The sequence below is a fragment of the Nematolebias whitei genome, chromosome 10 (assembly GCF_014905685.2).
Source record: "Nematolebias whitei isolate Nwh7 chromosome 10, NemWhi1, whole genome shotgun sequence".
Classification (NCBI taxonomy): domain Eukaryota; kingdom Metazoa; phylum Chordata; class Actinopteri; order Cyprinodontiformes; family Rivulidae; genus Nematolebias; species Nematolebias whitei.
Window position 1 is genome coordinate 12708881 of NC_056507.1, and position 14388 is coordinate 12723268.

At 39.8% G+C, this 14388-nt stretch overlaps 1 protein-coding gene across 3 annotated transcripts in view; it reads left to right on the forward strand.

Annotated features, from left to right (window-relative positions):
* The window catches only part of LOC119416177 (aryl hydrocarbon receptor nuclear translocator-like protein 1), a 28562-nt gene extending 15010 nt beyond the window's left edge, over positions 1–13552 (forward strand). For all 3 annotated transcript variants that reach the window (XM_037683368.1, XM_037683370.1, XM_037683367.1), the window contains 16 exons: positions 358–378; positions 600–632; positions 1484–1510; positions 1668–1825; positions 2865–2944; positions 3133–3225; positions 4506–4623; positions 5534–5683; positions 7528–7774; positions 8603–8709; positions 8793–8943; positions 9030–9109; positions 9228–9336; positions 10339–10432; positions 12958–13051; positions 13146–13552. In XM_037683368.1, coding sequence (XP_037539296.1) covers positions 358–378; positions 600–632; positions 1484–1510; positions 1668–1825; positions 2865–2944; positions 3133–3225; positions 4506–4623; positions 5534–5683; positions 7528–7774; positions 8603–8709; positions 8793–8943; positions 9030–9109; positions 9228–9336; positions 10339–10432; positions 12958–13051; positions 13146–13303 — 1720 coding nt within the window. In that variant the 3' untranslated portion in view covers positions 13304–13552. The remainder of the gene's footprint in view (positions 1–357; positions 379–599; positions 633–1483; positions 1511–1667; positions 1826–2864; positions 2945–3132; positions 3226–4505; positions 4624–5533; positions 5684–7527; positions 7775–8602; positions 8710–8792; positions 8944–9029; positions 9110–9227; positions 9337–10338; positions 10433–12957; positions 13052–13145) is intronic.
* Positions 13553–14388: the final 836 nt, after the last annotated feature.

The window sequence follows — 14388 nt, forward strand, 5'->3', positions numbered from 1 at the left end:
ATTTGACAGTAATTACTAACTATTGGCAAATTTCAAACAATATTATTGTTTATCACAATAATTTCTGAGACTATTAATCGCCCAGCAAAATTTCTTACCGTGACAGGCCTAAAAATGGCAAAATACTACAATAAAACAAAACCACCATCAACATTTCTGTAGCATCAACCTCCATGTGGAGCTTTAAATTCCACCTTCCTATTCGGCAAGCCGCAGGATTTATTAGATATGTGCCTTATTTAATGACGACGCTAAACACTGAGTGCCAGTGTCGCTTCACGTCTTACACATTGTAATTAATCAAAAATGTTCTTATCCCAATGACAAATTAATTAATAAATGTGTGTTTCTTTTCAGAATCGATGGCTTCTCATTTGAGTAAGTTCAAACACGACTCCCTGTTTATAGATTCAGCGACTTTAATCAATCTGAAACAGCAAGAACCCAGACTTGATTTTGCACCATGAAATATTAAAAAGACTGATAAGAACCCCTCCCCACACACACACTCCCACAAATCCAGTGAACTCTGTTGTTTCAGTGTGTTATAATGTTCTCGTTGAATTAACGCCTTTTTTTTTTCTTCCTCACCATCTTAGTGACATGGATTCAGATAAAGATAAACTGAGCAGGTAAGTCTTTTTGTCATTGCTGAACTCCTAATGTTATAGCTTGAATCAGATTTATGTCCTTTGTTTTATGTCCTTTTAAAGTGCAAACTTTTGAAATAATTCTCTTTACACTGAGAGCATGACATTCTAATATTAGGAATGAATTAGCCTCATTTATTAGCCTCCACAGTGAGCCTGCAGCTGGTTGTATATTTCAGCTGCTACCATGCTAACGCTCGTAGCTTGTTGCAAACATTTGTTTTAAAACGGTGTTATCTTGAAAAGAGAGATGGGTGTTGTTCCTCTAGCCATGACCGACTGGGTTATCTGCTGGATAAACTGTATAAACAATGGTTGACGACTTTTTTTAATTTATATATTTTTTAATGAACATAAAAGTTGAGCAGAACTCCTTCCTTGAGCAACAGTTAGGAGATTGGGAAGGCTACTTGGCACTTTATGTGACCGAAGGGTGGAAAAATCAAAACAAAGCAAAAACTGACACATTCCTTCTTGGTTCTGTAACAGTGAGCAGCAAAATGGAGCGGTCTGGTTTAGTCCATTTCTGATGCTGATGAAAGGTCTATGTAAAGGAGCTTTTTTGTCATTCTTATTAAAACACTTATAAACCATAAGAATGGTGTGATGAAAAACCTTTTAGTGACTTTTCAACACCGTGATATACCTTGAACCCAACAATTAGCCCAGGCCTAAATCTCTTTCAGCAAATAAATAAACACTTGTATTGAAGTCATTGCTAAGATTGCAGAACATGTTAAATTAGTTTTAGCCCCATTTCTTCCACTTTAAAGTGTGTCAATTATTTTTTTTTTTATTCAATCATCAATTTTAATGTTTATTTTTGCTTTCAGTGACCAACAGGGCAGAAAAAACGCCAGGTAAGAAACTTTTTTAAAAATCTCAATACTTTTGAATTCTTCTCGACTTGGTCTGACTGGAGACGGAAAGAAAGTTTGAAAAATTCAAGGAGTTAAAAAAAAAAAAAGTGAGCATAAGTTCATTCCCTTAGACGTTCACTGCTTTACGTTTCTATAGAGAGGCTCACAGCCAGATCGAGAAGCGTCGCAGGGACAAGATGAACAGCTTCATCGACGAGCTGGCGTCGTTGGTGCCCACCTGTAACGCCATGTCCCGTAAGCTGGATAAGCTGACAGTCCTGCGAATGGCCGTCCAGCACATGAAGACGCTCAGAGGTTAGAAGGAGCTTATATTTTATAATTCAGCTTCTCAAAAAGGAAAATATCTTTTATATTCAATGTGTCAGCCTCATTGACAGAAACTGGAAGTTGGTTCCACAAGAGAGGAGCCTGATAACTGAAAGGTCTTCCTCCCATTCTGCTCTTGGAAACTCTAGGAACTGCAAGTAAACCTGCAGTCTGACAGTGAAGTGCTCTGTTGGGAAAATATGGAACAATAAGATCTCGAATATAAGATGGAGCTAGGTCGTTAAGGGTTTTTTTAGGTTAGAAGTAAGATTTTGAATTCAGTTCTGGATTTGACAGGGAGCCATTGGAGAGAAGCTAAAACTGGAGAAATATGGTCTCTCCTACAAACTCCAGTTAAGACTCTGGCAGCAACATTTTGGATCAACTGAAGACTTTTTAAAGAAGTATTTGGACACCCAGATAACAAACCATTGCAATAGTTCAGTCTAGACATGACAAATGCATGAACCAGTTTTTCTGCATCATTTTTAGGTAAGATGTTTAATACTCATCAGTTTTCTATCGTTACATCCCCCTCTAATAAAATAGCACAACCAAGCTGTGAAAGGACTTTTTTTTTTTTAGTGGTCCGATTCCGAAAAGAGCAGTGTTTTATTTATTTATTCATTTATGCATTTATTTTTCCACATTTAACAGAAAAGCTGCACAAAAATGCATTTTCATGTTTTGAAACGTTACTTCCTCGTCGTCTGTTTTTTTTATTTTTTTTTATGTCTGATTTGTCAAAGCAACGTTTCTGAGCAGCTGAGAATGTGACGGCCATATAGAAGAGCTCGTTGCAAAGATTTAAGGATGGCGAATTGATTATGAAAGCTGCAGATTTCAGCAGCTGAGCAAACTGAGTCTATGGTAACAACAGTCCTGCTGCTGACCTTGTATGGAGGTGTTTTTAAAGTGTAAATGAATCATGGGCTGTATAGAGATCTATACTGAAAGGTTTGTGTGTGTGAGCATGTGCATGTGTAGTCTGGATCCCCTGCAATGTTGTGTTTTCTGTCGTGCACAGGTGCAGCCAACCCGTACACAGAAGCAAACTACAAACCTTCCTTCCTCTCAGATGATGAACTAAAGCATTTGATACTCAGGGTGAGTACACATATGTTCATCAAATATTTTATCAGTTTTTAATAGCACAAATGTTTGTATTGTGATTTTTTTTTTAGGGTATTAAAGAGGGTGCATGAGGTGTGAAAGCTTTTTGTCTGTATGAATATAATTTTACATCATGGCTGTTTATTTATTTGTGTTTGTTGTGTGTTTATGTATTAACGCAGGCTGCTGATGGATTCCTGTTTGTGGTCGGGTGCGATCGAGGCAAAATTCTTTTCGTTTCTGAATCTGTGTACAAGATTCTCAACTACAGCCAGGTATGCTGAGGAAGTGATTGGAAAAAGAATGAACAGTTATTTGTGTTAATATTTTAGAGCCACTCGTTATTTTAGATTAATGCATAATGTGATTGTAGCTTTAAAAAAAACTATTTATGTGGTGAATTGGTTCATTTAGTTTTGGAATAATTGGTTTATAACTGAAGAAATTGGAGAAGCTAATCTGATTTTTTTAAATAAAATGTAGTGTTCAGGGCTGAATGACTGCTGAAACTTGCTGAAGAAGCTGAAATTAAGTTAAAGCTTAAAGAAGCAGAGCACTAGCTAAAGGTATCCGAAGGTTATCTAGCAGCTAAAAGTATCCGAAGGTTATCTAGCAGCTAAAAGTATCAAGAGACCAGATAATGTAACTAAACGCCAGCGAAAAAGCTTAAAGTAGCAAAACACTAGCTAAAAGTAGCAAATCAGCAGCTTAAATGTAATAGTGGTAGATAAAATAGCAAAAAGTAGCTGAAAGCTTAACACATCAAAAGGCTAGCATAAATCTCAATAGCAGAATGGTAGCTAAAGGCTAAAATTAAAAACAGAAGCTAAAAGTAGCATGAAAAGAATAGAGCAAACATGATGAAGTCGGTTTAAAATAGGACAATGGGTTTGAAGAAACTGGAAAAAAAAATCTGTTTATTTCAACAGGAATTTTTTTGTAAATAAAGTAAAATATTTTGAAAAGCATAAACGTTACATAAATCAAAAGCCATGGCACCCAGCTCCTGAACAGTTCGATGTAGCTAAAGTAGCACAAAGTGTGCAGAAGCAGCTAACTTGTAAAAAATTTACAAAAAATAAAAACAAGAGAACATTAGTGTGAATTGTAAATGTGGACTCAGAAGGCAGAGAAGCAGGGATTCACAACATATTTAGTTCATTATAGTTCGACGTTACTTGAGGGAAGTTTAAAAAAAAAGATAAACACGTTTTAAAGTTTAATAAAACCAACTTTTATCATTGTCGGTGTGAAGCAGATCAAGCGAGGAAGTCTGTACTTTGTTTCCTAAAAGAAGATAAAATTTTTCCACAAATCTAAAGATGGCAACTGTCTGTCATGGTTTAATATCTAGTTTAAAGACTGAATCATTACATCTGTTTGTAATTTCTGTTTTTCTACCTAGTTTAGTTTCAGATTATAGATTTATAGTATTTTGCTGCTTTTCAGGCAAACAGAAGAAAATATGGCTACAATTTGTTTGTCAAACTAAATTATTCCTGTGTAATGAATCTGTATTTTTTATTTTTTTCTCCTGTTATCATGTTTTCTTAAGAATGACCTGATAGGTCAGAGTCTGTTCGACTACCTTCACCCCAAGGACATCGCTAAAGTCAAAGAGCAGCTGTCCTCCTCAGATACAGCCCCACGAGAGAGACTCATTGACGCTAAAAGTAAGCAAGGACAGACACGTATCATTTGTGGAACCAGCAGTCTGGTTAACTCCCCCTCCTTTTTTCCGTCCCCTGACGGTTTACGTCTTAATCTGTCGATCTTCCTGGCAATACCAAAAAATGACTGAAGCGGTCAAGCTTTAAAAATGTTCAACAGACAAACAACACAACAGCAATCTGTAAACAACATTGTGGATTTGTTTTATTCGAAGACGTAGATATATTATTAAAGCACTTTTTGGAATTTTAAAGCTCCGTCTTGTCGAAGCTCCAAAATTCATGGTTGAAACCCGTGCCTTCGTGTAAAAACGTGTTTTTCTCCGCAAAAAGAAGCTGAGAACTTGTTTACTGATGTTTTTTTTTTTTAATTATTAAAAGCTTTGTGTGAAAAATGTTATGCTAAAGAGCTCAAACCACACTGAGCATCTGCCATTTTGAGAACCCCCACCCCACCCCCCCAAAAAAAAGGAAAGAGAGACAGCCCATGTCACGTCAAGGGGCCTCCCTCTCATTTTAATTAATTAAGAACTCTCAATACAGCAGATTGAAAATAAAATGATTTATTACCTATTAATTATTGTACGTTTTTTTTACCATAATACTTCGTTCCCAAACCTTTAAGCTTCTGACTCGCGAACCGTGAGACGTAAAGTGTAGAAACATTTCTAGTAAGTCTGTAAATCAGGGTGTAATGACAGCACAAACAGCCTCAACTACTGCTGTAATATTTTTATCCCTTCAAAATATGCTATTTGCAGCCATATTTATATTATTTTTCAATTTCTGGACATTATCCTATGATTCTTCACTTAATGTTTTATGACTCGGAGGTAAAAACACTTGTTTTTTCATGCTGAAGGCTGTTAGCTGTTTTGAAAGCTGTTCTAACTTGAAGAATCTTTATTTTCAGCTGGTCTTCCTGTGAAGACGGACATCACTCCGGGTCCATCTCGACTCTGTTCCGGAGCCAGACGGTCATTTTTCTGCAGAATGAAGTGCAACAGACCTTCTGTCAAAGTAGAAGATAAAGATTTCCCCTCGACCTGTTCTAAGAAAAAAGGTACAACATTTAGAGTCTGATTTTAAACAAAACTCTTCTCATCCTTAAAGTTTCACCTTTCTCATAAAATGTGCTGTGAGTGTTTCAGTGTTGGGTTTCCTGCTTTCTATTTTTAGTTGGAGCTCTGTTGGATAAAGGAATTACAACTCTTGACAAAAAAAAAAAATTTTTTAACTAAAAGGACACTTGGCTCTTTAAATATATTTGTTCAATACATCTTTATTCTTGTAAATCACCCTGTCTAAAATAAAAATAATCCTGAGTAAAACAATTAAAACTAGAGAATTTGCATTTCTTGCGAAAATGCTTTGTGAATGCTTATTGCTGAAGAATTTCTGAAAACAGCTGAAATTAACTAAAACAATGCTAAACAAAAGTAGCTGAAAAGTTAGAACAAGTTTAAAGTAGCAGAAGAAAGCAGAAAGAACACATTTTGCCCATTTATGATAAAATAAACTGAAATGAGCACAAAAAAGTGGAAATTATCTGGAAAAAAACCCAGAAATGTGCAATTAAAAACCCCAGCTGAATAGTAGCTAAAAAGGCAGAAAAAGCTTAAATCACCAAAAGAATAGGAGAGAGCAAAATTTCTGGATGAAAGAAGCAGAAATGAGCACAAAAAAAAAAAACCTAAACAAACAGCTGAACAATAGCTAAAATAGCAGAAAGAAGCTTAAATTAACAGAATGAAATGGAAAAAGCATATTTTTACTGAATTAGGCTGAAAAAAAGCTGAAAAGAGTGCAAAAAATGTGGCATTAGCTGAAAATGCTAAAATTTGCATAAAACCGCTAAATAGTAGCTGAAATAGCAAAAAAAGCTGAAACTTGCAGGAATAAGCTGTAAGGAGCATAACGAGCTGAAATTAGCAGAAAGGAGTTAGAAGAAGCACAAACATGTTGTAGTTAGCATAAAGAATCTGAAGAGCACAAAACGGGGGAAAAAACAGCTGAAAGTAGCTGAAAAAAGTAAAATTTGCACAAGGAAGCTGAAAGAAGCTGAACGAGAACAAAATGTGAAAGGAGCAGTAAAATGTAAACAGATCTAAAGATTTGAAGGATGTAAAATGAGCTCAGTTCATTTTCTATGAGACAAATGGTGGTATAAAAGGCAAAATATTTTTAAAATGTTCAATAAATAACAATAAAATGCTTAATAAGCATTCACACTATTATTAATTTAGGTCACCATCAATTAGGAAATCATTTAATTTATCTTTGACACATTTGTAGAACTCTGAGTAGAAAAAAATGGTTTTCATGGCAACGAGAGGATTTCATTTTTTTTATTCTTTGTTCACAATCCTGATAAGTTTTCCAACTACAGGTATTTAAATACTTTGATTGGCAGTGTGTCACTTTGACAACATTCTTCCTTGCTTTCAGATCAGCCTAAACAGAAAACAAACCTATTTTCAAGGAGTGTTGTGCGTTTTCAATACAAGATCTGTCTGTTGTAAAGATCTAAAAACAAATGAATCATGTGACACGAGTAATCCTGTTTGGTCACATTTGAAATGTTTGTTGACCTTTTAGTTTATCAGTTCAGTTTAGATAGTTGTTTTGTTCAACAAGGAGGATATACATTCATTCAAATAAGATACATGTTCCAAAGTTAACTAAAACATATATATTTCACTTTGGATAGGTGGTAGAGTCCTCCTAAAATCAAAATACGACCTTTAAATCAACATAATGATACAACGGATCAGATGCAGTTTATGATCATATGTCAAACCCGTTGTTTTTATTTCACTGAGCTGTAAAATTCTCCCATCACCCCCCTGTTCTAACGTTTTCAACTTAACCTCTTGTCTGTCTCCCATCTTCTTGATGTCGTTCCAGCTGACCGTAAGAGCTTTTGCACCATCCACAGTACGGGCTACCTAAAGAGCTGGCCGCCCACAAAGATGGGGCTTGACGAAGACAACGAGCCAGACAACGAGGGCTGCAACCTAAGCTGCCTGGTAGCCATCGGCCGCCTGCACCCCCACATCGTCCCGCAGCCCAGTCTGGCGGACATCAGAGTGAAGCCCACAGAATACGTCTCCCGGCACGCCATCGACGGGAAGTTTGTCTTCGTAGACCAGAGGTAAGAATCAGGAGGATTAAACTAAACGAGTCACTTTAGTTTCTTTGAAAGGTCAAATTCAACATGTTGCAGATGGACTGGTGTTGATGTACTGGGATAGTTTAAGCTTAAATGTTTTTATAAGTTGTAAGGAATTAAAGGCTTTAAAAAGAGGTCAGCCAGTGTAAATTTTTAAAGGGAATTGGTGTAGAAGACAATGTGTAATTGGTTGTAATTTGCAGGTTTTGCCACTAGATGTCACTACAATTTTTTTCACTATTTCTGTCCTGGACTTTTTTTTTTTTTTTTTTTTTTTAAGAAGCTGTTTAAATTGGTCTTTCAGTGGCCTGGAACAATGGGCCAGCTGGTTAGGAAAGGGGAAAAAGGTTAGAGGAAAATATTTTTTAGATTTAAGGTGGATTAGGAGTGCATCATCCAATCCAACATCATCAGGCTTCTGAATCAACAGCAAGAAAAGAGAACCTGACAGCAGGTTCTGTTTGACTGCAGCTCAGGGTCAACACCAGAATGTGTGTTGCTTTGATGGTATTGCTTTTCATCCCACCGGGGGTCTGATAACCCAAATAACTGAGATGTCATTGAGGTTTGCTGGTTTAAGTCACCAACTTTCTGATCTTGGACTGTACTGGATTATATAATTGCCCGTTGTGAGATAGGAAATGAGTCAAAAATGCTGAGGAATGACATAAGATTCTGTGGCATCATGTTAAAGCTATCTTCCACTTTCTTCAATGTTTCCTCGACTTGTAGAGTGGGGATATCTCCTGAGGAGACAACCACCATCAACAGGAAGTGAAAACATCCTCTGTGTTTTGTTTTTTTTCCCAGAGCTACGGCTATCCTAGCGTACCTGCCCCAAGAACTGCTGGGAACCTCCTTTTACGAGTATTTCCACCAGGACGACATCAGCCACCTGGCAGAGTGTCACAGACAAGGTATATTTTCTGACAGTCCAGGCCATTAATGCAAACATTGTGTTTGTGCTGTTGCACTCAGTTGGCACTTCCAATATTCACAGTGCTGCAGATGAGAGAAAAGATCAACACCAACTGTTACAAATTCAAAATCAAAGACGGTTCTTTCATTACGTTGAGGAGCAGATGGTTCAGCTTTATGAACCCTTGGACCAAGGAGGTGGAGTACATCGTCTCTACTAACACTGTTGTATCGTGAGTATCCAGACACTCATTGTGTTTTTTTTTTAATGCTTGTGCTTCTGGAAGATTAAGTTTTTCATGTGTGGTGTTCTCTCCAGGTGTCCTATTATGGAAGGATCAGATTATCCCCAGTCTGCTGTATCACCACAGAGTATGGACAGTGTTCTGACCTCAGAGGGTAACATGCTTCTTCTCTTTCATCCACTGCCTAAAAGTATCAAAAATAAACCGAAACCCACGTCTGTTTTGAGTTCACATGTCGTCCCACTTCATAAAGTGTTTCTGTTGATTGACAGGTGGGGGGAGACGGGCGCTGCAGACCGTGCCTGGCATCCCTGGTGGCACAAGAGCAGGAGCTGGGAAGATCGGCCGCATGATAGCAGAGGAAGTGATGGAGATTCAGAGGTGAAAATGAGCTCAGGCTGAAAAATCACTGTGACCCACTTTGTATTAAAACCCTGAACATAACAGAGAGGAGTAATTTATCAGTCATCAGGGGCCTCCTGGCAACCTAGAAGCATCTCTGATGAACTGTGTGCAGGATTTGACCTTTTACAAAACAATTCACATGTTCCATCCTGAGTTATTTCTCATCATTTGTAGAAACATGAGAGTAAAATAGAATATCACCACATATGGTACTGCATGAAATATCACAATCAGTTCACACTGTGGGCTCACTGGCTGATCCACACTGTGACTGATCCACACTGTGACTGATCCACACTGTGACTGATCCACACTGTAACTGATCCACACTGTGACTGATCCACGCCGTGACTGATCCACACCATGACTGATCCATGCCGTGACTGATCAACACTTGATCCACGCTGTGACTGATCCACGCCGTGACTGATCCACACCGTGACTGATCCATGCCGTGACTGATCAACGCTTGATCCACGCTGTGACGGATCCACGCCGTGACGGATCCACGCCGTGACTGATCCACGCCGTGACTGATCCACGCCGTGACTGATCCACGCCGTGACTGATCCACGCCGTGACTGATCCACGCTGTGAATGATCCACGCTATGACAGATCCACACCGTGACAGATCCACGCCGTGACTGACCCACACCGATCATCTTGGGGGCCAGATAAGATGTCAACGAGGGCCACATTTGGCCCCTGGGCCTCGACACATGTGGACTAGATGATAATGGCCAAGGACTGGTTGCAGCATTAAATCTTCTTGTGTTGGTGAATAAATTTAGCTGTGCTGGACTCAAGGCAGGGATGTTTGTGTAGATCTGAAGTCTCTCAGTTTTGTGATGTGTTCTGACTCCTCTTGGTTAATCACAGACATGATGTTGGTTCCTGCACACAGTTCTGGAGGCCAGCTCACGACAACAGGAGGTGGATTTCATGAGCACTGAAACTGTCTGTTTTTTTTCTCTCAGGATTCGAGGCTCGTCCCCCTCCAGCTGTGGCTCAAGCCCTCTGAATATCACCAGCACCCCTCCGCCTGACACCTGCTCCCCAGGGGCCAAGAAAGTAAGACCTGATGACCCAAAGGCTCTTTTAAGATTTTTAGGTTTACATTTTTTTGCATTATTCTAACAGAAGTTATTTGGAACTGCCTGAAGGCAGCTATCTATTATTATCCACCTGACAAGGGTCTTGCTCTTCCTTCAACTTTAATGTGGCCCGAACCACAACGTGTACCCCCCATAAGTGTTATATCCAGTCGACCGGCTCGGCACCATGATGTGTGCCATTACTTTTATTGGTGTTTCGTGTTACCACGGTGACGTAATTTGCAAACAGACACCATTTTTCTCATTGAAAACCCTGACACAACTCAACAGCTTCTAAATGTCACATGACCTACAGTGGTCTCTAAACAAAACACTAACTTTTGGAGCCATTTTGGTTCAAGATGGCTGCCACAGCTATCACAAAAAACTCAAAATTGACTATTAACTGTCAACTGTTCTTTGAGATATTGAGCTGAAATTTGGTATGATAGTAACTGAGCGAGAGTTGTTATACATTCCTAGTGCAAATTAAAAATCCAAGATGGCCGCTTTAGCTAAAAGGGAAAAATTGCGATAGCTCAGCTATTTTAAAAGACATTGAGCTGAAATTTGATGTGATGGTACCTGACAGCGATGCACAACACATTCTAATTCAAATATAAAAATTCAAGATGGCCACCAAAGCTAATTTCATTATTTCAAAGCTGAAATTTGGTGTGGTGGGAGCTGGGAGCAATGCATAATAAATACTGAATTCAAATTTAAAAAATCCAAGATGGTCACCAAAGCTACATTTAAATGAATTAACTTGGCTAATTTTATACACACAAAGCTGAAATTTGGTGAGGTTATAGTTGAGAACGTTCCTCATTGCATACAGAATCGAAATCAAAAATCCAAGATGGCCATCATAGCTTAAAAGAAAAAAAAAGACTAAGACATTGATTTTTTTTTTTTGGGGGGGGCCATGTTGCACTGAAATTTGGTATAGTGGTAGCTGAGAGCGAACCCCAACACAGTACTGTCGTATCAAAATTTTAAAATGGCTGCAATGTGGCAGTCCCCATCAAAGTTTCTCCAGGAACTTTCTAGTTATTATTTATCACTCTGTTTTCTTCATCATGAACACTTTACCTAACAGAACGTCACATTTTCATATCGGTTTCTGTCAGATTATCATAAAGGCAACAGCTGCAGTGCTTCACTGTGAAACCGACACCGCTCCTATAATTCTCTGGAAAACAAAGCAGAAAAACACTCAGTCTCATTAATTATACTATACTATGAATAAAATGGTATGGTAATTTAACATTCGTGTCGTTATATTCTGCTCTAGAAAACCAGATCTGCACCGCACCGAGCAGAGTGAACCTATGTGTGCACGACACTGCTGTAAGGCTGCCACTCTAAAGGTGGTATTTCACTGGGACTGTTGGGAGACGAGTTGGCTCCAAACTTGAATAAAATCTGTACATTTTTTGTTAGTTTGACTGAATCCTGAGTGTTTGTAACCAAATAGCTACATAGCTGCATTTTGATCGGGCAGTTTTTGAAAATTTCCATCTGTTTTGATGTGCGCGGCTTGCGTAGCTGCATTCTTGGCCGTGCACATTATTGTCTTGCCCACTTTGTCTCGTTTTGTTCCCACCTTAAAGCCTAAAGTTGTTTTTTTTGTTTTGTTCTGTTCTCAGTTTGACTCGCTCATTTTCTCAGCACACCAACATCCTGTCAAACATTTCCCTGCTCAGTCTGAAGCAAAGTCAGACGTGTCCATCGTGAAGGTGCAGCTCAGACACAAGTCTGTTTACACTCTGAGGACATGTTGAACCTTTAGCTGCACACGAGGAGCAGCAGTAAAAGTAAAACTGGTCTTAACCGACAGGTTGACACATTCTGCATTCAAGCTGCAGCTGGAATTGAGCTAGTTTCTCATTTCTCAGCAAGTTTTGTTTCTGCAAATTTGGACAGTTCTGCCAAGCTGCGTGGCCTACTGCAACGCATACGCACGCTCGCTGCCTCCAGTGTGAAAGAACCCTTAAATTCCCATGGAATCAGAGAGCAGATGAAGTGTGTGCCTAGGCCTGTCACGATAACAAATTGTGCTGGGCGATTAATTGTCTCAGAAATGATTGCAATAAACAATAATATGGAGTTTTTTTCCTGATGTCGACCTGTTAGCTTAGCTTGTAGCTTAGCTTCTCGGCTTAGTTGCTTTAAACTAAACAAAAACGCGATTGTGGACAGTTAAAATGGATTTTAAAGAGAAAAGAGAAACGGAGGGGTCAGTGAAGAGCACCGGAGTTGAGCTTTTTGTCATCCAGTGTCTTCAGTAGAAAGAGAGAGACACGAAGAAACGATAAAGCAGATAAATAAAAATGAGGTTGCTCATTTTCATTAATCATGCGATTAATTGATTTATTGTTTATTGCGACAGGCCTACGTGTGTCTCTGTTGATACTTTGTGGACAAAGATGGATCGTGATATGGAGTGGGATTGTTTTCTTGTTTAACTGATTCATGTTTCCTCCCCAACCCCCACAGATTCAGAATGGGGGAACACCCGAGCTGCCGAGTACAGGGATCATTGCTGGACCTGATTCTGTTGGCTACCCTTACTCCAACCAGTCCATCATGAGTAAGTCGCACAAACATTTTCCTTCCGTTTGTTCCCCCCCCCCCCCCCCCCCCCAAAAAAAAAGTGTTTTCTCATCGGCTCGCCCTCTGTCTAGGCGACAACTCCCACCTGAGCATAGACATCATAGACGAGCCCGGCTCCAGCAGCCTCAGCAACGACGAGGCGGCCATGGCGGTCATCATGTCCCTGCTGGAGGCGGACGCCGGCCTGGGCGGCCCCGTGGACTTCAGCGACCTGCCCTGGCCTTTGTGAGGAAGCAGGGAGGGACGATCCAGAGCCACTGATGGAGAGTCCAGCTGGCCTTTGTGAGAAAGCAGGGAGGGACGATCCAGAGCCACTGATGGAGAGTCCAGTTGGGCTCGCATGTTTCCTGCTCTTTTCCCAACAACTACACTGCAAAAACGCCTCAACAGGCAGGAGTGTTTAGGTGTAAATACTCCAGATTTTTACAGAGGAGAGAATATTTCTCTTAGATGTTGTTTCCAGCTCCGACTGGGAAGGCGCTTTAGATTTCACTCCTACTTTTTTGACTCATCATTCCTCGTAGGTGGACCTGAAACAGACAGTAGGATATTCAAATGGCTCTTGCTCCAAACGATGCGTCATTTTTGCAGCTCTGGCCTCGGAGAGACCGCTGCCCTGACAACAGTCCACAACACGGAAACAAAACGTTACAGAACTGTGGTGCTAACAAGTCCATGCTCCTTCACCAACTGATTCTGTCCCGCAGTGGCTCTGGGCCCGTGTTACCAGGTCAACAGCTAACCCCCAAACTACCCAGGACTCCTGAGGCGTTCATGGACAGTGGGTAAAGTGTGTTGTAAGGTGGAATGATGTTAGGTGGGGAGCACTTGGTTTCTGCATCCTGCTGGATCCCTCTGTTATGTTCACGTCGCCTTGGACCTATTTGCAAACTCAACTCCCCCTCCCCCAAAAAGGTCTCTTTGGGCTGGAAGTAAGCTCACATCCTCTGAAGACTCACTTTGAAGATACTTCCAAGAACCTTCATGGACATTTATCAACAACAGGGTGTTTATTTAGTGACTTCACTTCATTCAGATAATGCCACGCTTTAGGAAAAGATACTCGCCTGCTGTTTCCTCGACTACCTAATTACTTTTTCTGTGACCTGCTCCACAACTCACCCTGACGGGAGTCTGGTTTGTCAGATAACCAGAGCAGATTAGATTTTTTTTACTCAGTGTCCCAGTACAGCCTGCAGTACTTCAATAGAAACTAATAAACACTTTTAACAGAATTCTGAGGGATGCTGCTCAGCGGAGGTCTTCACAGGTCCTCAAAGTACCAGAGAGAAACCAAGAGAACAATTTCATTCT